This window comes from Acinonyx jubatus, chromosome E1, assembly GCF_027475565.1.
Source record: "Acinonyx jubatus isolate Ajub_Pintada_27869175 chromosome E1, VMU_Ajub_asm_v1.0, whole genome shotgun sequence".
NCBI classification, from domain to species: Eukaryota; Metazoa; Chordata; class Mammalia; order Carnivora; family Felidae; genus Acinonyx; species Acinonyx jubatus.
The window spans coordinates 34,672,967-34,699,017 of record NC_069397.1 but is presented as its reverse complement, the minus strand read 5'-3'; the positions used below and the strand labels follow the sequence as shown (position 1 = coordinate 34,699,017).

The window sequence follows — 26,051 nt, the reverse complement described above, 5'->3', positions numbered from 1 at the left end:
TTTTGTGGGGAGCCAGTGGTCCCCGCCCCAATCACTCCCGTTCATTTGTCCTCCTCTGCCAGGGGCTTCAGCAGATAGGAAGCTGCTGGGAAAGGCGTGTGTGTTCTCACATAACATAAATCCAGGATGTCGGTGCTGCTATGGTGGGGGGGGGGGGGGGAAGGGGGGGGCTTTAGTGGCCCTTGGTTGACCGCCTCCCAGGGGAGTGAGAAGGACTGAGACACAGGCAGAGGGAAGTGACTTACCCGGTTTTAGAGGAAAGACTAGGCTGTGGTTCAAAAGGTCTGAACTGAATCATAGCTTCGTGCATTTGCTGGGTGACCTGGGGTTAGTCATTTTCCCTCCCTAAGCCTAATTTCCTCAGAAAGCTCAATTTGTATGTCTGAGTGAGTCTCCTGAGCACAGGGGACCCTGGGGCTCCCCCACTCTCTGTGGAGCCAGGCAGAACAGGGGCTCTGAAGCCAGACTGTCTTTGTTCCCAACCTGCCACTTGCCAGTTAAGGGATTTTAGCAACTTTCTTTATCTGTAAACTGGAGAAAACATAGCAACCTCAGAGTGTTAACGATTAAATGAGTTCTGTGAGTGCTTTATGCATTTAGAACAGCTCCTGGCACAAAGTAGGAACTTGGTAAGTCTCCTGTTGTTGCCTGCATGTGCATCTGAACATGTATGGAGGTGTGTGCACATGTGTGAGCAGGTGTGGCCAAAATTGGGCGTCCACGTTGGCATCTCCGTGCGGGTCTTTTTTTTTTTTTTTAACGTTTTATTTATTTTTGAGACAGGGAGAGACAGAGCATGAACAAGGGAGGGTCAGAGAGAGGGAGACACAGAATCTGAAACAGGCTCCAGGCTTTGAGCTGTCAGCACAGAGCCCGACGCGGGGCTCGAACTCACGGACCGAGAGATCATGACCTGAGCTGAAGTCGGCCGCTTAACCGACTGAGCCACCCAGGCGCCCCATCGTGTGGGTCTTTATGAAGCTTCCAGCCTCTTGTTTCCTTCTAAGCTGTATTTTTTTTAATTAATTTTTGTAATGTCCATTTATTTTTGAGAGAGCGAGAGAGAGGGAGAGAGAGAAAGCAGAGAAGGGGGAAAGGGAGAGAGAGAACCCCAAGCAGACTCCACGCTCAGCTCAGAGCCTGATGCAAGGCTTGATGCTGAAACCGTGAGTTCATGGCCTGAGCCAAAATTAAGAGTCGGACGCTCAACCTACTGAGCCACCAGGGCGCCCCTCCTTCTGAGGTCTATTGTGTGGACTTCTGAAATATAAACGCCCCCTGCCTGAAGGTCCTACAGATCTTTTGGGGTCATCCCTGAAGTGAAAGTGACCTCCCTTCTCCACTTCCCAAAGGGTTTTTCATTCCTGCTGTTGATGCCTCAAGAGTCCCCCATTGCCTAAGCAAGGACAGGGGTCCTTTGGGGCCCACCGGTGGAAGGAGAGTCAGTGTGTGTGTGTGTGTGTGTGTGTCTGTGTGTGTGTGTGTGTTGGGGAGTGGGGAAGCGATGGGACAGAAGAAAGATTTCTCCAACTCATCAGTTGCTTTAAAAGAAAGCCTATATTTAGCCAGGCTTAGAGGGCCTGTAAATATGTATTTTGCAACACAGACAGCCATAGCTGTGGAAGCTCCAGAGACGTGCAGGGAGGTCAAAGAAAAAAATTAACCGGAAGGATTGGGCAATATAGTTGGTCGGCAGCGGATTCGAAGGACGCCAGTGCCTGCTCCAACTGCTAATAATATACATTCCTGTGTTTGGATGGTGGCTTCTGTTTTTCATCTGCTCTCTGGATCTTGTGCAGTGGGTGCCTGAGGAGGAGACCGGCTCTCAGAGTTCCCTTCCTCCATCCGCCTTTGCCTCACCTGCTCTGGGTCAGGGAAAAGAAAATGTTGCCCATGCCGGCCCCTTTCCCACCTGGCAGGCTCAGCCTGGTGTGGCACCTGGCATAGGTACAACCTCCATAGGCCAGCTCTCCCGCCTCCCACTTTTGACCCCTTGTGCTTCGGGTGACCTCGAGGGGACAAATCCTGCCACTTCAGAGCAGTTCTATTTCAGAAAACTCTTCTTTCTAAAAAAAGAAGTGTGACGATATATGTGATATCTATGATATATGAGATATATCATATATGATATGTATGATCTCATATACGATACGTATGATCTCATATATCATATATATGATACACGACGTATATAACTTCAGTTTGAAAAGTTTCTTTAGAAATAAGAAAAGTTCAGAGAATCACCTAACAAACAGAATTTACAAATGCTAGCCTTGCATCATTTTTGCTTCGGGTTCCTTCATAGAAGAGAACAGAACACGGAAGCTGGTGCTTTCTCTTTCTCCCGGGTCCCCTTGCCCACCCTACCCACCGTCATAAATTTGGGATGCATCCTTTATAGCCCACAAGTTATTATTTTTCTAAATTGTGAAATATGGAAAATAACATAAAATTGGCTCTTTCAACCCTTTGAAGTGTTCGGTTCAGTAGCGTTGAGGACATTCACATTGTCCTGCAACCAACCAACACCACCGTCCATGTCTAGAACTTTCTAGTCCTCCCAATTGAAACCCTGTACTCATTAAACACCAACTCCCCGTGTCTTCCTCCCCTCGCCCCTGGCAACCACTGTTCTACTTCCTGTCTGTCTCTATGAATGTGACAACTGTCGGTACCCCATGCAAGCGGAATCATATACAGCATATGTTCTTTTGTGCCTGGCTTATTTCGCTTGGCACAACATCTTCGAGGCTCCTCCGTGTTGTAGCCTGTGATCAGCATTTCCTCGCTTTATTAAGTCTAGCCCATAATTTGATATTTCCCCTACACATTGATGTCTTCCTAAAGCAGGAGACAGTAACGCTTTTTCCATTATTGGGATGTATATAACCACCCTCCTGTCGTGCGGATCATTTTGTGTCTTTTTCTCATTTGGTGGGACTTTCACAGCGGAGCCACACCGACATGTGTGGCTTCAATTCCTTCACTTTAACTTCTGATTGTCATGTCGGCAGGGGAATAAGCCACAATTTATTTATCAGTTCCTCTCTACTGAAGGGCGTTTGAGGTGTTTCTGTGTTTCGTCATTATAAACAGGGCTGCAATGAACACCCCGGTACTCGCATGAGCCCGTCCGGAGAAGGTACACCTCGGAGCAGAGAGCCGGAGGCGTGGGCAGGCACACTTTCAACTTGTCTGGTTCCGCCCCACTGCTCTCCCCAGCGAGGGCTCCACTTTGTGCCCTCGCCACCAACGTTTGTACAAGATGTCCTGTCTGACCACATCCTTGCCAACAGCTGCTCTTGGGAGACTTTTTATTTTTGTCTGTCTGATGGGTGTGAAGCAGTATCTCATCTGAGCCTGCATCCCCTGCCTGCGAGAAGTCGAGCACTCTCTCGTCCTTGTTGGCCATCTGGGTTCCCTCTGGTCGAATTGCTTCTGACCGTCTCCTTTGCTATCCATTGCACCTTTTTTTTTTTTTAACGTGTTATTTTATTTTTGAGAGAGAGAGTGCACGTGCAAGTGGGGGAGGTGCAGAGAGGTGGGGGAGCGGGGGCAGGGGGGACAGAGGATCTGAAGCAGGCTCCATGCCAACAGCAGAGAGCCCGACGCACGGGGCTTGAACTCCTGAACCGTGAGGTCGTGACCTGAGCCAAAGGCAGACGCCCAACTAACTGAGCCACCCAGGCGCCCCTGTTGCACCTTTTGATACAAGTTATAAAAAGCCCAACTAGATGTGCTTTAAGCAAAAAAGGAATTTTGTTGCCTCCTTATAGCAAGAAGTCCTAGGGTTGGTTAATTCAGAATCTCAGCTGTGACAGTCAAGGACCAGGTTCTTTCCATCTTTCCACAATATCCTCCTCATCACGGTGGCTTGCCTCTTTGGACCAGCCCCTCATGGTCCACAAAAGTGGCCTCTGCTCCAGGTGTCGTGTGCCGACAAACGTCCAGAAGGTAGAAGGAAGTGGACGTTTTCTTCCAGAGGCCCCACGGGAGATCTCCCTTCTGGTCTTGGCGGCCAGAATCGCATACACGTCCACCCCTAAGCCAGCCACGGACCGGAGGAACTGAATTATGCTATATGTAGACCGATCGCCGTTCACCTGACGCAGCTGGGGAAGGCCCAGCCTTCTCAAAAGCCTAGACTCCTGATTCCTGAATCAGACCAGGGTTCCATGAGCAGGGAGGAAGGGAAAGAATGCCATTTGGGGTGGCACTCGAAACGTCTGTGCTTTCCTTATTGGCTTGCAGGAGTTCTTTCTCTATCTTGGACGCTAACCTTTTGTTTATTATTATTTTAAAAATTCCAGACCCTTTTTATTACATAGCCTATTCCCCCTCACGGAGTCGCAATGCCGCTGACATCATAAATCACGTTCCCACATATGCTTGGATCTGTTTCTGGGCAGTCTCTTCTATTGATCTCTTTGTCTAGCCCGGCACTGATACCACATTGTTTTCATTAATATCGCTTTCAAAGAAGTCTTGGTATCTGTCAGGGGCTTATTCTTTTTCAGAACTGTCTGGCCTCTTGGTCCCCAGCTCTTCCGTATGAATTTTAGAAGAGCCTTGCCTGACTCTGCAAAGTCCTATTGGTGTATTTATTGGACTCGCATCGAATCAGAAGATTAATACGGAGAGAGCTGTTTTCAGGACACTGAGGCTTCTCACCCCTAAATTCAATACATCTCTCCACTTTTTCCTCTTATAGCCTAGAGTTTTTATAGTTTTATGGCTCACAGTTTTTCTTCATAAGGATCCGCGCAGTTTTTTCAGGGTTCTGTCCAATCTTAATAGTATTGTTAATAATTTATTTTTAAAAAAATATATTAGTTTCCAGTAACATTGTGAGTGTCCAGGAACACCGTGGCATTTGGTATTTTAATCGCATCTGGATGTTAATTTTGGTCCAGCAACCTTGTTGATCTCCCTTAATAGCCCTCATGACATGCCTGTAGTATCTCTCGGATTTTCTATATAAATAATCATACTATCCGCGAAAAATGTCAGAGTTCCTTTCTTTTATTTTCCCTAATCCTTCTATCACTGAGCAGTAGCTTCTAAATCTGACTTCTTCCAGCTCTCGGGCTGCGCCAGTGGGCTGGCCCTGGGCAGCTATTGTCTTGCACCGTCAGCTATAAATAAATAAAAGACCCCTTCCTTTCTCCAGAGCTTTATACAGTTTACAAAGCACTTTGGCTTCCATTATCTTATTGGTTCTTATTACCCCCGCTTTCCAGGGAAGGAGTGTCTCCCCTCCGCTCCGTGCGTGTCCGTGTCCGGAGAGCTAGCTGGGCAGAATGCTGTGCTGTGAGACTTCTGACTGTCCCCTCCCCTTCTCTGTTTCTCCTGTAAGCTAAAAAGTTTGGTCAGGGATGGTCTCTGGGATTCTCAGACTCAGGATTGACTGCCCTGGGCGGTCACAAGGCTTCAAGAAACCTCTCTGAGGGCTGAAGTTCAAGGATAAAGGGCGGATTCTGGGTACCCTTAGGTCCTCAGACTGGTGCCCCCAATGCCGTGGGCAAAGATAGACGTGCTTGGAAGTCAGAGGGTTGATAACAAATGATGAGGATGGTGGGGAAGAGGGCATTGTGTCCAGTTCCCTGCCTCCATGCGGATTCTCCTCCCCACTTGGAAGAACATCCTCTGGACCCGGAAGGGGAGGACGAGGTAAGGCTCGAGGCCGTCGGCCTCCTCCTGCGTCGCCTCCTCTAGCGTCGCCTCCTCTAGCTACGGTTCTCAGCCAACACTAGTGACGCGCATCCCCAACCCGGGGCGGGGCGCTCCCGCCCCTCCCCCCGCCCCCCTACCCGACCCCTCCCCCCGCCCCCCTACCCGACCCCTCCCCCCGCCCCCACCAGGCCCTGCTCTGTCCCAACATTGCGCAGGCGCAGGTCCGGGTCGCAGCCGCGAACGCGCCCTCTCGTGGCAGACTGACAGATCACATCCTTTGTTGTGGGCTGGGGGCGGTGAAGAGGAGGGGAGGAAAGATGTGGGTGGAGTCTGGGAGGCAGATGCGACAATCAGATCACAATGATGAGAATCCCTTTCCTTTGTCCCTCGTGACAACAAATAACCCCCGGTTGCAGATACAGACGAAGAAAATATGGCCTTCAGAAATCAAGAGGCTCACAGAGACAGAGTAGATTGAGAGAGTTAGGGAGATGATGCATTGATTCATTCAATCATTCATTCATTCAGGAAATATTCACTGAGATGGGCAGAGCCAGGGACAAAGGACCAGAGGACTTAAACTGAGACATTGACAGGCGAAGGTCAGGTGGAAGGCTGGGGAGACAGGTGCGGGTGGCACAGGTGGAGACCAGGCTGAGACACTGAGATGCAGAGATGACCCAGAAGGATGCAGTCGCCCCAGAAGGATGCTCCAGCGGGAGGGGGCCACAGCGGGAGCTCATGAAGGGACAGTATGAAGGTCAGGAGCGATACCAGTCACCGTGGATTGAAGATCAAATATGTTTAAAGCCATAAAGTCATAATTGTGCTACTAACGTTTTTTAAAAAAGCTAACCGGCCAAAGTTCGAGGGATGCTAGAGAATCAATTCATTATCTCAAAATTGGTAAATACAAGAACAGAATCAAGTATTTATCCCACCTTGCCTTCATACCACTCAGTAACCAAACAGTAAGTGAGGGGCAATTGCTGGGTCTAGAATTATTCCAGCCAATAAAGGAAGGAGTGATTGAATGGGAATATCACCATTTTGGGGAGGGGGGCGGGGAAAGGCTGATAGATGAGGCACAGAGCATCAGTGGTTGCCTGTGCTTCGGGATGGAAGAAGCAATACCACCATCTGTGAAGCGGTCTTGCTAAAGAAAATAGAACCTACGCCTGATCAGGACTCTCAATCCAACTACAATTTGCAGGAAATAACAATGTACAGGAAATACAATTTACAGGAAGTACAGAGGCCAGAGAGACATGTTAAAGAACACCCTAGAGATGCAAATCAGCAAAACCCAGACGAAAACTGCACAACAAATGACCTGGTTCCCTCAAGGAAAAAGATAGGGAGAGAGAGAGAGAGAGAGAGAGAGAGAGAGAGAGAGGATTGGATAGGGAACCAATGGATTTAAAGAGATACAAAGGAGACACATTAATCGGTTGCAGTGTGTGTACTTATTCGGATCCTGATTCAAACAAATGCATTTTAAAAAAAAAAAAGACATTTTTGACGGATGGAAATCTGAACATTATAGATCTGATTTAAGGAATTATTATTAACTTTAAGGAATACTAAGGCACTAGGTGTAACGATTGTGCTTGTTTAAAAAAGAGTCATTATCTTTCAAAGATACATGCCAAAGTATTGACAGAGGAAATTAGGAGGGAAAGTCGGGTGTCATATATGTGATGGGAGATTGGCCACGAGCTGCTAACTATTGAAGCTGGGGGATGGGTACGTGGCAGTTCATTCTTAAATTCTGTAGACTTTGGCTTTGTTTTTGGTTTTGCTTTAGTTTTTTTTTTTTTTTTAATGTTTATTTATTTTTGAGAGAGACACAGAATCTGAAGCAGGCTCCAGGCTCTGAGCTGTCGGCACAGAGCCTGACGCGGGGCTCGAACTCACGAACGATCATGATTGGTCATGACCTCAGCCGAAGTCAGTGGCCCAGCCGACTGAGCCACGGCGGGGGGGGGGGGGGGGGGGGGGGGGCTGTGGACTTCGGTTTTAGGTAAAATTTGCAAAGTAAGAAGTTGAAGGATGTGTGACCCCACTCTCTGTCTGCCCCCCCCCACCCGCCCAGGCTCCCAAGGAACACAGGTGTTGAGAGTTACAGAGGCAGGTTACCATCCAGACAGCTCTGAGTGGGAGAGGTCCTCTGGTGGGCCACAGGGGACTTCCAGCTGACCCCTGGCACAGTCCCCGGGTCCCCTGGTTTGGAGACGGAGGGGAAAAGGATCTGTAAGGAAGCTGGCCTCTGTGGGCCTGGCAGCACTGGGTTCGGGCCCTGCTACCTGAAAACAGCGGAGGGTGTGAGTGGGTCGCTCCAAATATAGCAGAGGAGTCACATGGAGCCACGGAGGGGCTGAGGCCTGGGCCGCCAGCCAGTCTCTGGCACCTCTGCCTCCCCCCTCCCCCACCCAGAGCCCTCTGACTTTTTCGCTTTCTCCAGAACCTTTCTCCCTCGTGCCCTCCATCTCTGAGAAGGCGGATAGGTGCCAAAGTGATTCTGGGACAAAGCCTGCCCTGCCTGAGAGCCTGAGTGGACGCTGACTCTGGAATTTGGTGGCTCTCCAGGGACAGGTGGGACGGTCAGGTGGAGAGACAGCAAAAAAGACGAGGACTAAGTAAGCTGCCCACGTGCTGGTCATTCCCGTCGGCAGGCCGACACCCTGTCCCTCGGGCCCCACCACGCTTGCTTGGGGTGTTGGGTATGGCGGTGAGATGCCAGGGCCCTTCATCTCAGGGCCCGGGAGGGGTGCTCACCGAACACAGAGCATTTTGGAACCCTGGCACCTGGGGGTCTCTGCCTCCTCCTCAGGGCAGCTGGGGAGAGTCCCCTCTGTCTGCTCCAAGAAGCCCCCAAAGAGAAGGGCATCCCACCCCCTTCGCGCCTGGACCAAGATCCTTGGGCGGAGGCAAGAAGGAGGGGGAAGGGTGCCCCACCAGCAAGAGCAGCCGCCGCCACGGGGGTTGAGTAGGGCAGTGGGCTGAGTGGTTCACATGTGTTCAGCTGGTCAGGAGCATGGCCTTGGGGAAGCCAAGCGGCCCTCATGCCTCCCTTTTTGCACCTGAAAATGGGGATGAAATAACACTGGCCTCACGGAACTGCAGGGGGAATGGAACGAGTTACTGCCCGGAAATGTCCGTAAAGCCTGGAGCAGAGTGGCAGGCGGGGGATTACCTGTCATTCCCCCTGGTGGTGTGCAAGCTCCGTGGGGGGCAGGGTGTTGCCCGTCGAGGCTTCCTCTGTGCCTGGCACACGGTAGGTGCTCTGTACGCATGCGCCAGAGTTCATGATGTTGAGGCTTCCTCACAAGGGCGTCGAGAGGTAAGCAGTGTCCTGGCCAAGTTGTAGTTGCCAGAACAGAGCCTAGAGAGGGCAATTGAGTTTTTCACGCCCCCTGTCTCCAGCTGAGTGGTCAAGGGGGGGACGTGCGTCCAGGCCTGCAGGCTGCAGTCTGTCTTCCCAGACCTGGGGTACACGCTGGGAGTACTTGGGTCTGGGGACACGGGCTGGGTGAACAGGCACCCGGCTGTTCAGCGTACTCGTAAGGAGGCCGTCACCTAGTCCCCTACACCTGCCTGCGCCAGATCCAGGGATACAAAGATAATAAGACTCTGGTCCGCCCCGCGATGCTGTGCACAGGGGCCAAGGGGCCACCCAGCTCAGCCTAGCGGAAGGAGGGGGCAAAGGAAGACTTCAGGGAGGAGAGGAGGCCTGTGCCGAGTCCTTGCCAGGTGACGGAGTGTGCCGGCCAGCCGGAGGAGGGCAGGAAGGGAACTCTAAGCTTGTGCAAGGCACTTGGGAGGCTTAGGGGAGTGTGTCAGGGGTGGGGCGAGGCTGTGCAGAAGCCCTGGGGTAGTGTGTGTGTGGTCGGTAGTGGGGAGAGGAGGGGATTCTGGACAGGAGGGCCAGGTACAGGCAGGGTCTGAAAGCCATCGACAGCCGGACACTCAGGGCAAGGGGGAGCCCTTAGTGTTTTTAGGGGGGAATCAGGTTAGTGGCTTGGAAAACATTCTCTGACCACCTGGAGGGGATCGTTGGAGGGACCTTGTCATGTGAAGAGAGTGTCCACCCCAGGGTCAGTGCCTGCTCTGGGTGGGAATGGGGAGGGACCTGCCGGCAGAAGCTGGGGCCAGCTGCTCTGGGACACCTCCCCATTGTCCCTCCCTCTCTCCTCCCCTCCCTCCTCCCCTCCCTCTCTCCTCCCCACCGCTCCTGTCTCTGTCACTCACGGGGGCCGGGCAGGCTGGGGCAGCCATGGCAGCAGCAGTAATCTGGATTCTTCTCCTTGTGGGCAAGTTGGGGCCTTCTTCTGGGAGGAGGCCCAGGATGAAGGGACAGGATTTAGGGGTGGAGGAGAGGCGAAAGTACAGAGGTCCCTCAGGGGAGGAGTCTGGGGGCAGGAGCCAGAAGGACTTTGGGGTGTTAATGCTGTGTCTGGTGGGAGGTCCAGGGAAATGGGGCTGGGAGCAGGGCTCCGGGAAGTGGGGGGCCGGGAGCTCTGAAGGGTGGGGTGCCCTAGGCCGAGGTGGGCCTGACGGCACAGGCCCGGAGCGTCATGGGCCCTTTAATGGGCTGGCTGGTCTGCCTTCTTTCTAGGCCCAGGCTAAATTTGGCCGTGAGGGTGTGGGGGCCCGCTGGGGCAAATACTCTCCCTGGGGCACAGGATCCTACTGGCTCAGCTTTTCCTGGCCTCTCCTGTGGGTCCCTCTCCCTGTGTATGCGGGGAAAGGGGAGAGGGTTCCAGAATGGCTACCCACCTCCTCCAAAATTTCCTTCCCTCTCCCCCTCCCCTCCAGCCTCCCAGACACCCAGCATTCTTAAGGGTTCTTTTCCAAGTGCCTTTAACACACATACACCACCCCCCCATCTCACACCCCTCTCAGGCCGACAGCAGTCCCCGCCCACTGTGACTCCTCCAAGGAAGCCTAAAATGAGTGGGGGAGGGGGCTCCCACGAACCCAAACCAACAAAGGTCTAGGACTTGTCACAGCCAGGCCCCACCCTGTCCTTTCCTGAGAGCCCCCCCGCCCCCCCGCCCCCGCCACCACCACTTCTGTCTCTTAGGGGCACCAGGAGCTTATCCCCTGCCTGATACTAGGGCTGATGCGTGTGTTTGGGGGTTCTGGGGTCCCCACAGGTCTCTTGGCAGGGCTGGGGGACACCGAGGCCCAGCAGACCACCTTGCAGCCTCTTGTGGGCCGCGTCTTTGTGCACACCTTGGACCAGGAAACCTTCCCCAGTCTTTCTGAGCACGTTGGTGAGAGGGGCCCCAAGGGCGTTGGGCGGACGGCTGGGGACTGGCCAGGGGCTGGCGAAGGCTCCGGTCATTTCTCCAATCTCCTCCCTTTCACCAGATGTCCCACCCACCGTCCCTATCACCTACCACGCCCACCTCCAGGGACACCCAGACCTGCCTCGGTGGCTCCGTTACACCCAGCGCAGCCCCCACCACCCTGGCTTCCTCTACGGCACCCCCACCCCAGAAGATCGTGGGCGCCAGGTCATCGAGGTACCAGCAGGGACCCCAGTGGCTGGGTCCCATGTGGGCATTCATTCATGTTCATTTACATAATTTAGATGCCTCTTAGGTGAGGGCGTCTCTGTCCTCTCCACATGTCTTGTCCCCTAACCCCGTCCCTCAGCCCTCTTCCCCATCCCCTCCCCCTGCCAGGTCATAGCGTACAATCGGGACAGCTTTGACACCACCTGGCAGAGGCTGGTGCTGTTGATTGGAGACCCAGAAGGTACCACCAGCCATACCCCTGCCCCACTCCCACCCACCAAGCCCGTCTTAGGGGATTTCCCTTGGAAGGAGGGAGGGGGGTGTGAAGGGGACACTTGGGCATAGTGGGAGCCGGGCATCATGGGAGGGCTCTAGAGTTGTATAAACTGGCTGTTCTGCTGACAGTGCGTGGGGCCTTGGGCAAGTCGTTGAGGCCACAGGGAGGGCATTTGGGGCCTGTGATGCATGGGGATTTTAGGGAGTAAGGGAGGAGTCAGGGGGCATGGGGAGGGGCTTGAGTGTGGGTTGGGGGGGAGGCTTGGGAAGGATCCATGCAGAACTGGGTGCCAACCTGGCATTTCCAGGCCCCCTGCTGCCTTACCAGGCTGAGTTCCTGGTTCGAAGCCACGATGTGGAGGAAGTGCTGCCCTCGACGCCCGCCAGTCGCTTCCTCACAGCCTTGGGAGGGCTCTGGGAGTCAGGGGAGCTCCAGATACTCAACGTTACCTCTGCCTTGGACTGTGGGGGTCGCGTCCCCCTTCCCATTGAGGGTCGCAAGGAAGGGTAAGCGTGCAATCCGGGAGGGCCACCTGGAGGAGGAGCCCAAACCTTAGTTACCCCAAACGGCGCACTCCCTGGTACCCTACGAGGACGTAAACGATCCAGCTATCCAAAGACATTCGTGGGAGTGTAAGGCCCCCTAGAAGGATGTGGAGCTATGTACTCTCACTCATAACCCAGGTCTCAAGGTGGCCCCGCAACCCCCAAACCTCCAGTGCCCAGTGTACATCCCCTCCCCAATTTGTTAACCGTGGCTTCTATCTGGGCCCAGGGTTTACATCAAGGTGGGCTCGGCCTCACCCTTCTCCACCTGCCTGAAGATGGTGGCATCTCCCGACAGCCATGCTCGTTGCGCCCAGGGCCAGCCTCCGCTTCTGTCCTGCTACGACACCTTGGCACCTCACTTTCGTGTGGACTGGTGCAATGTGTCCTTGGTGAGGAGGGGCCCTGGCTCTGGGGATGGGGATGGGGCATGCCCCCCATCACAGTCTCCCCCCTACCCTTCTTCCCCACCCCATCTCTCTGTTCCTGTTTCTTTCTCTGAATAGACACTGCGCGCAACAGCAACCCCCCCCCGCCCCCTCCCCACACCCCGCCCCTCCCCTCACCCCGCCGTGCTCGAATGCGCGCGCTCCGAAGTTCCACCTCGTCCCACGAGAGGGCGACAGAGTCCATAATCCAGGAAAGGCATCTCCCGGCTCCAGCAGTCTCCAATAGTTGGAAACTTCGCTCCCCTAGAGCAATTCCAGCACCCTTTCCCCACAAGGGTACTCTTTGGGACAGCTCTGTCTGCTTCCTTCCAAGGTGTCCAAATCTGCCTGGGATAGTTTCCAGATAGTTTCCACCTCCAAGTTATAAACCAAAGATGCTCGCTACTGCCCTTTGGGATATTGAACAGAATTATCTAGGGTTCCTAGAGACCCCGGCTCCCCGGGCTGGGAACCCCTGGAATACTCTGTCCCTGTGAAATGACCGACAGTGCGGCCAAAGACTGATAATCAACAACTCTGAGCACTTGCTGTGTGCTAGGCACTATCCAATCAACATGTCTTACCCTCCCCACCACCCCAGAGACAGGTACCACTATTAGCATTCTGACTTTGCAGGGGAAGAAACTGAGGCAGCTGGAGGTAAGTCATCCAGCATAGCATTTGTCTGAATCAGGATTCGAACCCAGGCGGGAGGACCCTAGAGGTGTGCTCTAACCACTGTATGGACCTGTTTCTCCTAGATTTTCTGTCTTGGTTCTTATTCCAGTGCTTGTCCTGCTAGGTCAAGGTGGGGGAGGCAGGCATGGGGGCACCCCTGCCCTGTCCCCGTGGGGTCTCTGTGTCTAGCCAACTGGGCTCTCTGAGCAGGTGGATAAGTCAGTGCCAGAGCCTGCAGATGACGTGCCCACCCCAGGTGATGGGATTCTGGAACATGACCCGTTCTTCTGCCCACCCACTGAGGCCACGGCCCGAGACTTCCTCACTGATGCGCTGGTCACCCTCCTGGTGCCACTGTTGGTGGCTTTGCTACTCACCCTGCTGCTGGCCTACATCATGTGCTGCCGGCGGGAGGGACGGTGAGTGTGGGGGACAGAGGGCAGGGAGGGCACTGTGGCTGCCCAGGTACACAGACCTCTCAGGGAGCAGGGTCCTCATCCAGGAAAGGAGTGGGGACCTCTTGCCTGGCCTGGAACCAGGAGAGGCTTATGGGTAATAACTAATCCCTTCCCTTGCTTTCCCACAGGCTGAAGAGAGACCTGGCCACCTCTGAGTGAGTAGGGGAAAGCGGGGGGCTGGGTGGGAGCCCCCCTAGACTGTTGGGGTGGACCCTCTAACCTCCATGAGCAGCACAGACAAGCCAGATTGCCCTGGGATGATGGGGTCCGCTCCTGGCCTCTGAGCTCCAGTTCTGGGCTGACTGGTTGCTGGGCTTGACCTTCCCTGACCCAGCCTTCTCATTTCCTGGTCTCCACGGGAGACTTTAACCTGGGATGGCCAAGGGTGGGGAGCCAGCCAGGTCTGGGGGCTCGCTGCCACCCTGGGGGGGGGGGGGTGAGAAGCAACCTAAGAGGCTGCACACACACACACACACACACACACACACACACACAGACACTCTCACACCATGTATGGTTCCAGGCTGGGTTCTGTCACACAATTACCATGACACTCTCTGGCCCTGGTTTCTCCACCTGCAACATCACTGATGTTGTCATTGAACTAGCTAATGTCTGTGGATGCTTTCAATTCCCCCAGCCCTTCCCAAATCCATCTTACCCTTATTTTGCCCAGGTGCCCGCTCCCCACGGCCTTACCCTCCTCTGTTCCCAGCCTTCTTCCCCTCCCACCCCCTTGAGCCCCAAAGATTCCAGGAGGCAGATGTGAAATAAGTTAGGCTCCTTTTATTTCCACTGCACTGAGCCTTTGGCGGGCCTGGCACCCCTGCCTGCTTGCCTGGCCTCCTCGTTAATTGCGGCGGCATCTGGCCACCCTGCGAACCCCCTTGTTTAGTCGCTTGTGCCCCTTCTGGGAGCCTGCTTGCAACCTGCGCTGCCCAGGCCGGCGTTGCCCGGATCGGCGCTGCCCAGACCTGCGCTGCCCAGACCGGCGCTGCCCAGACTGGCGCCTGCTCTGGGACCTGCCCTTGACCTTGGAGGCATACTTGTTGCCAATGCGGAAGGAGCCCAGGGCCCCCTTGCCGGTCACCTGCTTGAGCATGCCTTTGTCCACCAGCCCCTTGACCGCTCGCTTGAAGTGCCAGGCGTTTTGGGTCATGTTGTAGCCTACGGTGGTGACGGCCTTCTTCAGCGTGGTCAGCGTCACGTGTCTGTGCGCCCCCTTGTGGGCCACAACCCCCAGGATCACCTTGGATATGCTGGGCTTCTGGCGGACTTTGGGGCTGGCTGGGCACTCAGTCTCACTGAGTCTCACTGAGTCTCACTGAGCTAGGGGCTCCGGATGGGCTGGCCTGCCGGCCCGCACCCTGCAGAGCGTTCGAGGCCAAGGGTGGAGATGCGGGCGGCAGCGAAGTGTTTTTCTGCATCTCTCCCTGGGGCGGGTGAAGGGAACTAGGCGCAAGGACCTCCAGGGTGGTGGCCGGAAGTCTCCCCTCGGTCTCTCCTCGGTGGGTGAGGTGAGTCTCTGCTCCTGGTTCCCTCAGAGGCTTCTGCCTGCAGAGGGCTCTGGCCCAAGCCTTCCCCTGGGTGGCCAGAAGGAGGACCAAGGATGATCACCCACGGCTGGCCTCACAGACTTGTGCCTCAGGTGCAGGAGGCGGCAAGGTTATCTCTGTGGTGACCTCAGGGGGACATTGTGAGGTCACCAGAATCCTGTGAGGGTCACAATAGTCCCATCGTTCCCTCCTGGGAGGTGCAGACGGGAGCTGCCAGATAGTGTGGGCATCTGACAAGCCAGGTACCCCGGGAAGAAGGGCTGAGGTGTGGGGCCTCCCATCCGCATGCGTGTTTTGAAACAAATGTGCCAGCTGATTTCAGAGTGTTCTGAGACCCTGGTTTCCAACCCACCATTTTGACCCCACCATCGCACCCCATTGGGTTGAGGAATAGAAACACTTTTAGAATCAGAATTATACCAACATTTGTGAATTTTCTTTAAGTTTATTTATTTATTTTGAGAGGAGACGAGGGGCAGAGAGAGAGGGAGAGAGAATCCCCAGCAGGCTCTGTGCTGTCAGCGCAGAGCCCTACGCGGGGTTCAAACTCACAAACCATGAGATCATGACCTGAGTTGAAATCGAGAGTCAGACGCTTAACCAGCTGAGCCACCCAGGTGCCCCATCAACAGTTGTGAATTTTTATGGGGAAAATATTTTCCAGAGTGAACGGAAATGTACTTCTTCAACTTACCTAGGTCGATTTGATTCCTTGGTCATCTTTGACCACAAAGCAATGGAAAGCCTCTGCTTTTTTTTTTTTTTTTCTTATTCTCATTTTTTTTTAAATTTTTTTTAACGTTTATTTATTTTTGAGACAGAGAGAGACAGAGCATGAACAGGGGAGGAGCAGAAAGAGAGGGAGACACAGAATCTGAAACACGCTCCAGGCTCTGAGCTGTCAGCACAGAGCCCGATGCGGGGCTCGAACTCACGGACCGTGAGATCATGACCTGAGTCGAAATCGGACGCTTAACCGACCAAGCCACCCAGGCGCCCCTCTTATTCTCATTTTTATTTGATAGAATTTTTTCCCATAGGTGGAGGATTTTCCATGTACGTTTTTCAAGGAAGATTTCATTCTTCCATTTTTTTGGCCGTGCCCAATTTGATCACTCACATCTTCTGCCATTGTGGAAATTCTCTTCTGACCAGATATTTCCACCAGCGGCCAGCTTTCCTGGGTCAGTGTTGTAGCTCCGAAGGTATCAGAAAATCTTCATCAAGTTTGAATCAATCCCCGGGTTTACCAGGTGTCATATTAGCCCTTGTTGGTTTGCGTCGATTTATTTCCACAAATTCAATTCTTGTTTTTGCTTGTTCAATGTCTACCATTTTTTCAAAAGTTTTTTGAAACTACCTTTTTGCTTTTTTTTTTTTTTTCAAACCGCAAATTGTGATTCTGCTGTCCGTATCAGATTTTGCTGGCCAGAAAGCCATCCAGCCTGACCCTCTCGTGTGGTCTGTGTGCCAGAGACAGGGCTCGAGCATTGTGTGTTGGTAGTGGGCCGTGTGTGTGTGTGTGTGTGTGTGTGCGCATGTGTAAGAATGCCTGCCCCTTCGTTCGTCTGTCCAAGTGCTGATGTGGAAGGACTGTGGGAGAAGGCGGTGCGGGTCTGGCTTCTCCTCCTGCTCTGGAAAAACATCCCCCAGAACATTTTCCACCTGTGTGTGTTGCCAGAGTAACGAGACCCAGATGTGGGGCTGGGGGCAGGGAGGGGGCCCGTTAACTCAGGCCCTTCTCCTACCCAGGGCATTACCTGCCCAGCTGCCTCCAGCCCTAAGCATCCACATGTTTCTTACTTCCTTTCTCCCTTAGCCTCCCCTTGCCTGGGAATGGAAAATTGTGTTTTGGACAACTCTGCTTGCCAAATTCCAGACTCAAGAGCTCATCTGGATCCTACCCTGGCCTTCTAGGGTGACCCCACCCCCTCCCGCCAACCAGACGGGACTTGGTCCTACTCCCCCACCCCCGAGGAGGAGTGTGGCCCGTTCGGCCTGAAGCTAGAGAGTCTGATCTGTCGTCTCATCTGTCAGGTTCTAGCCGGAGTCTAGCTGGAGTCTAGCTCAGTCCACTAACTGAGACTTGGACAGGGGTGGGGGTCATTGCCCCTTCCCCATTTGATCAGTAGCCCAGAGGCAAGTAGGGTAGCTTCCGCCCTGCCTAGGGCCCCAGCCCTTTATTGTTTGTGATGAAAGGTTCGTGCTGTCTCACCTGGCAACCAGTAGTCTGGGAAAATATCTCCAAGTTGGACTCACAAATGTGGGTGGGTTCGTGGAAAGGGGCTTGGAAACATCCCTTTACTGGAGGCTAAGCACAGCAGTGGACCCGCTATAACAAAACAACACTGATAATTATGATAGCAACAGCAAGCTCTCTGTAATATTAGCTGCCGCTTGCCGTGATGCTGACCAGGAGAGATTTGTTTTCCCTGCATTAACTCATTTAATTTGCATAGCAACCGCATTACAGTCGGGGAAATCGTGGCACAGAGAAGTTAAGTGACTTGCATAAGGTCACACAGCCAGTAAGGAGTAGAACTCACATTCGAACCCAAAGCAAGTCTTCGTGCTAGGTTGCATTGTGCGACCCTCCTTCTCAGAGTGAACTAAAGCTTGCCCCAGACAGCGGAAAGCAAGCTCATGAGACTTGTCAGATGAGAACGAGGCTGAGCCTTCTGGGAAGAAACTGAGTTCAGGAAGGACGCGGGGATTCCAGGCCCATTAAGCCCGGGGCTTGGTGCAGGCCTCAAGGAGCCTTGGTCTGAAATAAAGACAGAAAGAAGAGACTCGGTGTCCAGAGCTAGTTGGTGCTGGGGGCAGACTGGAGCAGGTTGGGAGGGGTCAAGGTACAAAGGCAGGGGAGGCTAGATGGGAGGAGCCAGAAGATGAGACTGTCAAGGCCAGGCAGGAGAGAGCATGAGCAAAAGTGGGAGGTGGGAAGAGAGAGGGGGTAGGTCTGCCAGACTAAGACAGGGATGAGGTGGGGAGGGCTGGACGGTCAGTGGTAGGAGAGAGTATTAGGGGAGGGAGCTGAGTGCTGGAAGGGTCCTACAGGGTCATCAGTATATAAAGCCCAGCAGACACCGGCCTCTGGAAATAATATATCCACCGTGGGTATCTCTTCATGTCTTAGCATCCCGGAAGCTCTTACCATGCTCCAGGCGCCTTTCTAAAAACACTTTTCTCCCCTAATTGCTGCTACAGCGCTAGAAGGTAGTCCTATTATTATCCCCATTTTACGGTTGGGGAAACTGAGGTGCAGAGTGGTTAAGCAACTTGCCAGGGACACAGAGCTTTGAATCCAGGCCGTCTGCAGCCACGGCTTCTGCTCCCATGACTGGCCACTGAGCTGTCACCGAAGACCTTCCAGTTTGTCCTCCCCTCACCTGTCGTGTGTGCGAGCTTCCCCCTACATACCAGGTGGGGGAGGTGGCAGGGGGGCTCACAGCCAGCGGCACGCTGCATCTCACCGGGGTTGACTCCCAGGGCTGATGACTCTGCCGGCTCTGTGCCCCCAGCATCCAGATGGTCCACCACTGCACGATCCACGGGAACACGGAGGAACTACGACAGATGGCATCCAGCCGTGAGGTGCCCCGGCCGCTTTCCACACTGCCCATGTTCAATGTGCGCACGGGCGAGCGGCTGCCCCCCCGGGTGGACAGCGCCCAGGTGCCCCTCATCCTGGACCAGCACTGAGGGCACAGCCAGGTGGGTCTGGGTGGGCGGTGCCAGCCTCATTTGGGGGAACAAGGTGGCTTCTGTCTCAAGGCTGGGGCAGACGGTGGGGAGGGTGAGGTCCAGGGAAGGGGCACACAGACCTGCCTGCTCCTCTGAGGTACCAGTGGGGGTTGCTCGGCAGGGCCAGGGCTGTGCCCCCCAGGGCCAAACACTCGGGGTCAGAGGTCTGGGGTGGCCAGGAGGGCAGGAGGACCAGGGCCTGGGCCTCACGGCCCCTCATCCCTTCCCTCTGCCGTTCCAGGTCCAGAGCCTCATCCTCCTTTCTCCCCCCATGCACAGAGCAGCCGACCCACAGCCACATCCTTCCTCCTGATTCCGGCTCCCGGCCTCATGGCCCCCAGGCTTGGAACAAGCAGAGAGACGGCAGTGGGGGAGGTGAGGGTGCCTGGGGTCAGGACCCCCAGAATAAATAGCTGCCACTCTGCTCACCTATTGCCACCAGCACCTTCTTCTCAGCAGCCTCCCACCAGCACTCGCTGCCTCAGTTTCCCTTTCTGCCTCCTGGGAGCCCTCAGAGTCAGCCAGGGGCTGCCAGCCTGCCCTTTGGACTCTTGGCGTTTTACTGTTTTCTCACCTTCTCTGGAAGAAAGAGGGAGGGACCTGCTACCTGTGGCCCTGGTCTGAATCCTCATGTGAACCTGATAGTGATGCATCATTATCCCCATTATATAGATGAGGAAACTGAGGCCCAGGGAGAGTAAGCAACTTGCCCAAGGTCACAGAGCAAGCACGTGGCAGAGTTTGGATTAGAACCTGGCATGTCCATCTCTACCCTGCCTTCTGGAGGGCTGAAGGGTTCTGGAAGCAAGAGGCTCTTACCTGTCAAGATCCCCTAGGGGAAGAGCCCCTTTGTAACGCATGCTGCCAGGGAACCTAGTCTGTATGTGGAGAGAAGGGGTTGAGCTACAGGACCCCGAATGCCTGGGCTCAATGACCCCCTTCCTAGTGGGCTTTTCCAGGGACCGAGGTCCAGAGGACACTGCACGACCTGGAACCCTTGAGCTGAGCGTCACCGGCTTGGCCCTGCAGAGCTCGGCTGGCTAGGAAGAGGCCCGAGCTGGTTTTTCCCAGGTGGCTACAACCTCGCCGGGCCACCGTGCCCCTGCCCACTGCAGGGGCCTACATCCAGGCCTACATCTTGAGCCTACATCCAGGCTCACATCTGACCACTCCCTTTCGAGGACGAGCCAGAGACTAGACCCGAGGGGGGACCCAGATAAAGGAGGGATGGCAGAGGGGCAAGGACTTGTGACCTAGGTCCCAGGCCCCTGGCTCCAGGTGGCATCTCCCAGAAAATCCAAACAAGGGCAAGACATCAGCCACGGTGGCCTCTAAATCCCACCAGGCCTGGGATCTACCCATTATCCTGGAGCTGACTCTTAATCATCCCTCTCGCTCCCTGAAGGGGGCTGCCATGGGGCGGTGGAGGCGGGGGCGCTGCACTTGGGGTTTTCCCTTCCCTGGAGGCAGGGGCCCGGGTTTGGGGGCCGATGGGGAGGGGCCCCAGTCTGATGGTGGTGCCTCCTGGGCCAAGGACCCTGGGTTTGTGAATACTGTGTCCGGGTGTCCCGAAATGTACAGGCAAAGGGGTGGTGAGGGTGCCCTTGGACCTCCTGCCCTTTCTCTCATTCCCTGGAATCCCCACCTTCAAGCGTATCCTGTATCGGCTTCTCTCGGCCTCCACTCTGACCTTCCCGGTGCAGCAGCAGGATCTGGCTCCCGGGGTCCCTGCACAGCGCCCCCCCCTGGCTCCCTGCCCCTCGAGCCCCTCAGCTCCAGCAGGAGCCGGGCCGTCCTTTCAGGAGAAAGATCAGATCGGGAATCTCGCCCCCTGCTTTTGACTCTCCAACGTCTTCCGGTCACACTGAGAGTGAGATCCACGCTCTTGACCAGCTGTGCTGGCCCTGCCCAGCCCTCTGACCTCATCCCTGCTCTTCCCACGCCCACCGCAGCCCTACTGCCTCATAACATGCTCCTGTTCAAGATCTTTGCTGGGAACTCCCAGGGCCCCCCCCCGCCCCCCACCTCCCGCCGTCCCCATCCACGGAACTGCGCTCTCACTGTGCTTGTTTTGGTCTTTGCCCAAATAGCAGCTCCTCAGAGAGCCCCCCTTCCTCAGAGAGCCCCCCTACTTCCTCGGAGAGCCCCCTCCGGCCCCCCTGCCTCCAGTGCACCCCGCACCCTCCCTGTGGGTGTGCTGTGTCTGGGTCCCTTGTTCCAGGTCGGCTTCCCACCCTAGACCTACGCTCCAGGAGGGCAGGATTCTGGTGCCCACTGGGGACGGAGAAAGTGCTGCACACAGTAGGTGCTCGGGGCAGAGGTTCTGAAGGAATGCTCAGGTCTGGGCGTGCTCAGAGCTCTTAAGAAAGTCACTCCTCCTCTCTGGGCAAAGCTGGTAAGCAAGGCCATTGCAAGTGCTTCTATGGTTATGTTCGGCCCCCCCTCCTCCCCCCCTAGTGGGCATCCCATACCTGTTAGTTGGTTGGTTGGTTGGTTAGCTGGTTAGTTATCCCATAAGCATCTGCGGAGGCAGGCAGAGGCTCAGGGCCGGCACACGGGAGGCGCTCGGTAGACGTTTGTTGACGGACTGAAGGCCTGTTGGGGTGGCCACCCCCAACCACATGGGTCCTCTGGTAAGACAGTGTTTCTGTCTCGTGCGTCATTTCCTCCTTTCCCTAGAGGCCCCTCATCCGGTGGAAACCTGGAGTCGTGCCGAATCTGCTCAGGTTGGAGGCTCTGAGCTGCCAGCCTGCCATCTGGGGTCCTGGATCCCTGCCCCCCCTGGAGGCAGGGGCTGTCCTCTCCCCGTCTCTGTGCTCCTACCCTGGCAGCCAGGCCCGCTCAGGCCTCCGTGTTCTTCCTGTGCACCAGCCAGGGGTGGGAGAGTTCCCGGGCCAGCCCCCTCGCTCCCCTGGGCTTCCCGGCTTTGCCTTGGGATCTTGGCTCCAAGGAGCACACGGGAGCCTGGCTGCCGGCCTGGGAGGGAGTGGCCCAGACAAATAGCCGGGAGGATGGCGTGAGCGCACCCAGGCGCCCCTCGACGGCACACGGGGAGGGCGTGGAAGTCCTCGGCCCCTCTCTTCCCACTGAGGGGCAAGAGTCCAGCGGTGGTCACGCCCAACCCTCCACAGCCAAGGAAAAGTAGCCATGGTGTCCCCCCAGCCCCCGCACCCTGAGACTCAGCCTCACACCCGGCTCCACCCTCGGCTCTGCCAGTCCCACGGCGAGCACGGCCCCATGACCCGTGGGTGTGTGGGGCCTCCACTGTCACCTTCAACAGAGCCCCACCACGGCTTGCCTCTGGATGTTCCCTCACCACCTCTCGATCCTGGAGGAGGATCTCTGCCAGGGCGGGGACCCAGGGCCCTGCCTACAGCCTGCCTCAGTCCCCATATGGCGTGTGTCTCCCTTTCTCTTGACACACACACACACACACACACACCATTTACAGGCTGTGTTGTGTTGTTGGGACCTGGGATCAGAGCGAGCGGGACTCAAATCTCGGCTCTGACGGCTAGTTTACATGTAAGACATTAATCATAAGTGCCCCGGGGCCGTTGTGAGGATTGGTGATAACGATCAGTGTCTGGCATCTCGCAGCGCCCAGGAGTGGAGAGACATTATCACATACAAACACTCGCATGATCACCCCCGCACCAGAGGCCCCGGGGGGTCCCCCTGGCCCCCAAGGCCCAGGTTATATGAGCTTGGTCTACATTCTGCACCCTGTGAAGGGTTCAAGCTGCCCTTGCAAGTCTGGGGCGGGAGGCTGAAATTCCCATGCTTCCTGGCGCTGATCTGCTGGCCAGTGAAATGCTATGTGGGGGTAAATTGGGGTTCCATGAAATCTGTTATTAAAATTAACGTCACCTGTTTTCTTTTTGTGGTCTTACGACGGCTGCAAAAAACCGAAAGATTACATGTGCGGCTTCCCTTCTGTTTTCACTGGGCAGCGCTGGCTTCATGGCTTTTCCTTTATCTCCACTCCAGATCGTCCCAGACTCAGAGCTCGGCCCCTTTCCTTGCTTCCTCCAGAACACCGGCTTATACCAGACCTCTGTGCATGCATGAGTTTTCCAAAGTCTTGAGGACTTGGCGGGGGGAGGGGGGGTGGGGGTCTGCCCACATCAGTAAAGTCACCTAGAACTTGAATATGTGGCTTCCTTATTCTAAAATGTGCTTTGGTCCCCATCCCACCCCGTCCTCCTCTTCCTCCCACTGTCTTAGGCAGAGAAACCCCCACTCTCTCCAGCACCTGCATGCGCCAGACTCACCTCCCTCCAGGCAGTGCGCATGCTCCGAAAAGGTATCGAAATCTCCGTGTGTGAGGGTCTGCTTACCCTTAAGGATAAGGGCCATCCTTCTTCTGGGGTCTTGCCTCCCGGTCCGTGGACATCTCTCAGCTCTGCTTGGTACCCTCTGGAGGCACACCAGGAGGAGGACAGAGACACAGCTGCTCACCAGTGCTAGGGCTCCACTGGCCCTGGGACAATGGTCTCCCCCAAGGACAATGGTCTCTCCCATACCCAAGCTCTCCTGGTTTTTCCCAGCTCCTTCCTGATCAGCTGCCCCCATTCATCAGCAGGCCCTCCTGTGCCCTCTGTCATGCCTAGGCACACGCACGTCCCCAGGGCTTGACCCTTATGTTCTCAGTTCACAGTCATCTCTTCTGCCGTCGTGTGTGGGGGGAAGCGGTCCCCCCCCACAAAAGCCCCCCATCCACCCCCAACACACCCACACGTGTGTAGGGCCCCTTCAAGCACCGACATACGTGTTCATGGGTGGGTGGGCACCAGAGAGTGAGACGCACTCTCATCCACACTGGGACGGCTGGGTGGCACCCACCTCACCCATTCACACAGCGGCCCACACTCCCGGCGTCCACGCAGCCTTCCCTGTGGGTTCTGGTTTTGAGAGCAGCCCCACGCTCGCTCCCATTCTACACACAGCCCCACGTGCCCCCTCACCTGAGGCTCCCACACTCCAGCTAAGCGGCCCCCTCCCCAGCCTCTTCCCCCCTCACGCTCACCCGTGTCCATCCAGAAAAGTCTTGGAGGCCCCCAGGCAGCCGAGGAGTAAAGAGCTGACCCCAAAAAGGAGGGGGAATCCGCCATATTTCAGTCGTAAAACATCCTGCCAGGAGGTGGGCTCGCAGCACCAAAGGGACCCAGGGTTCTGAGAGGGGCAGCAGCAATAACACATCCAAACAAAGCCTCTTTCCTTTCTAGAATTTTCCACCTGAAGTCGGCTGAGAAGTCAGCCAGGGCAACGTGGCCCGGCTCGTCACAGAGAAGGCAAAGGTGAGTCCCATGGAGCGGTACTGGGGACGGCTGGCTCCGCACCACGATGCAGGGGGTAGCCCGGGTCTGGGGGAGCGGGTCTGGGCAGCTCTATTTAGGGCAGCCGTGATGTCATCGGAAAGGAGGGCTTGAGTTTGGGAATGTGGCACAATGGCCTCTTTGTCCCCCTCTCCTCCTGTCCTGCACACACACCGAAACCACATTCTGGCCTCGCACCCACGTGATCCAGGCACGGAGCACCAGCGCTGTCACACCAGGCCCGCCACCACAGCCCTGCCGGGCGCTGTCACCTCAGGTGCCCTCAGACACACACACGCACACACACACACACGCACACACACACGCATGCCCCCATGTGCGGATTTGTACATACATAGCAAGAGGCATATTCTCTTGTTCGTCCGGAGATGCGGTGGCCATAGGCCCCTTGTCGCTGTTAAAATTAATCCCAGTTATATGAAAACCAATTTGACAATAAACTTCATATATTGGAAAAAAAATTAATTAAAAAAAAATTAATCCCAGTTAAGCACAACTTAACACTGAGTTCCTCAGGGGCACCACCCACATGTCAAGGGCTCCATAGCCACGTGTGGCTAGTGGCTGTGGTACTGGAAAGCACAGAGAGAGTGTCCTTCGTTGCAGAAAGCCCTGGCCCAGGCCCTGGTGCCCAGCCCCATGTGGCACGCACACCTGATGTCTGGCCTCAGTCAGCCCCTGCCGGGCCGTGTCTGCCGGTAAGGCTGAGATGAATTTTGAGGTGTGGAGAGCTTGGGAAACTGAGAGGGGGCAGACCGGGGCCTGGGCTGGGCAGGAGAATGAGGGGACATGAGACGTTTGAGCGTGGCCTGGACGGTGGGGCTAAGCAGGCATTGAGAAGGGCTGTCCGCTCAGACAGAGGAAGAGACACAAAGAAAGGCCTAGAGGTGGAAAGTGTGGTGCCTCTGTGAGAATTGGAGTCACCCCTTTTGGCTAGCGTGACAGGTGCGGGCGAGGGAGGGGGCTGTGAGGACAGGTGGGTGGGGCCTTGGGTGAGCCAGCCTGGAGGCCCCCTCCCCACAGGTAGAGGGGGGCGGTTACCAAGGCCTCACCCGTCAATCAGCGCAGAGGCTCGGGTGGTTTGCATAGGAAGAAACCTTCATTTCTGTGTCATGATTTCTTAACCACTTTAGACTAATTCCCTTTCTACACTGTCCAGATTGTGGTGGACGTGCTAATGATGAATTATTAAAAGGCACAATTAATCACCACGGCCACTTAACGACAGCGATGGCATTAGTAAGCAGGCGATGGGTTCTGTAGACTTGTCCATTTCTCTGAGACCCGAGGGAGGGACTTGGGCCTTTCCTGCCTTTGAGGTATCGGCCCTGAGACCTTGGGTGGCTGGGTGGGGCACAGCTTCAATTTCTCCCGGTCTCCAAGTCTCTGGGTGCCGAGTCTGCTCCAGACTTCTGACCCTCTGGATACCTCTATGTCCCCGTGACTGCTCACGGCCGTCCCCCTTCCCTGAGACTGGGGAGCCGACCAGTCACCTTCCTTCCAGGGGCCTCAGGTTCACCAGCAGGCAGGGAGGGGCAGGCAGAGGGTGAGAGCAAAGGGAAAAGAGAGAGAAGAAGGAGGAAAAGGAAGCAAGAGTTTTTTTAAAAAAAGGATAAGGAATGGGCAGGAGGCAGGGGCCTGTGCACAATGACCTGCCAGGCCACCCTGCACCCAGGTGTTACAAGGACTTAGAGGGCCAAGAGGAACCCATGCTCAGAAAGGTCAGCACCTGTTGCCTTCAGGACAGCACCTTGTCAGTGCCTTGACGGCAGCTCTCCGAAGGCCCTGGGGAGGCTCCCTGCCTCCTTCCCCGGGAACCCTGGAGCAG

At 55.5% G+C, this 26,051-nt stretch overlaps 1 protein-coding gene and 1 long non-coding RNA gene across 2 annotated transcripts; one reads left to right on the top strand and one right to left on the bottom strand.

The window, feature by feature from the left end:
- Positions 1 to 743: 743 nt before the first annotated feature.
- On the bottom strand, positions 744 to 10,660 carry LOC106985182 (uncharacterized). The gene is made up of 3 exons (XR_003412546.2): positions 9,925 to 10,660; positions 7,813 to 9,058; positions 744 to 1,865 (listed from the first exon to the last, which is right to left on the bottom strand). It is a non-coding gene; the product is annotated as an uncharacterized LOC106985182 (long non-coding RNA).
- Positions 9,840 to 19,312, top strand: SGCA (sarcoglycan alpha). The gene is made up of 10 exons (XM_015083365.3): positions 9,840 to 9,986; positions 10,833 to 10,952; positions 11,050 to 11,204; positions 11,367 to 11,439; positions 11,783 to 11,981; positions 12,250 to 12,412; positions 13,337 to 13,545; positions 13,713 to 13,739; positions 18,662 to 18,854; positions 19,126 to 19,312. Exons 1-9 carry the CDS (start codon positions 9,950 to 9,952, stop codon positions 18,840 to 18,842), a joined length of 1,164 nt encoding a protein of 387 aa, XP_014938851.3. The 5' UTR covers positions 9,840 to 9,949; the 3' UTR covers positions 18,843 to 18,854; positions 19,126 to 19,312.
- Positions 19,313 to 26,051: the final 6,739 nt, after the last annotated feature.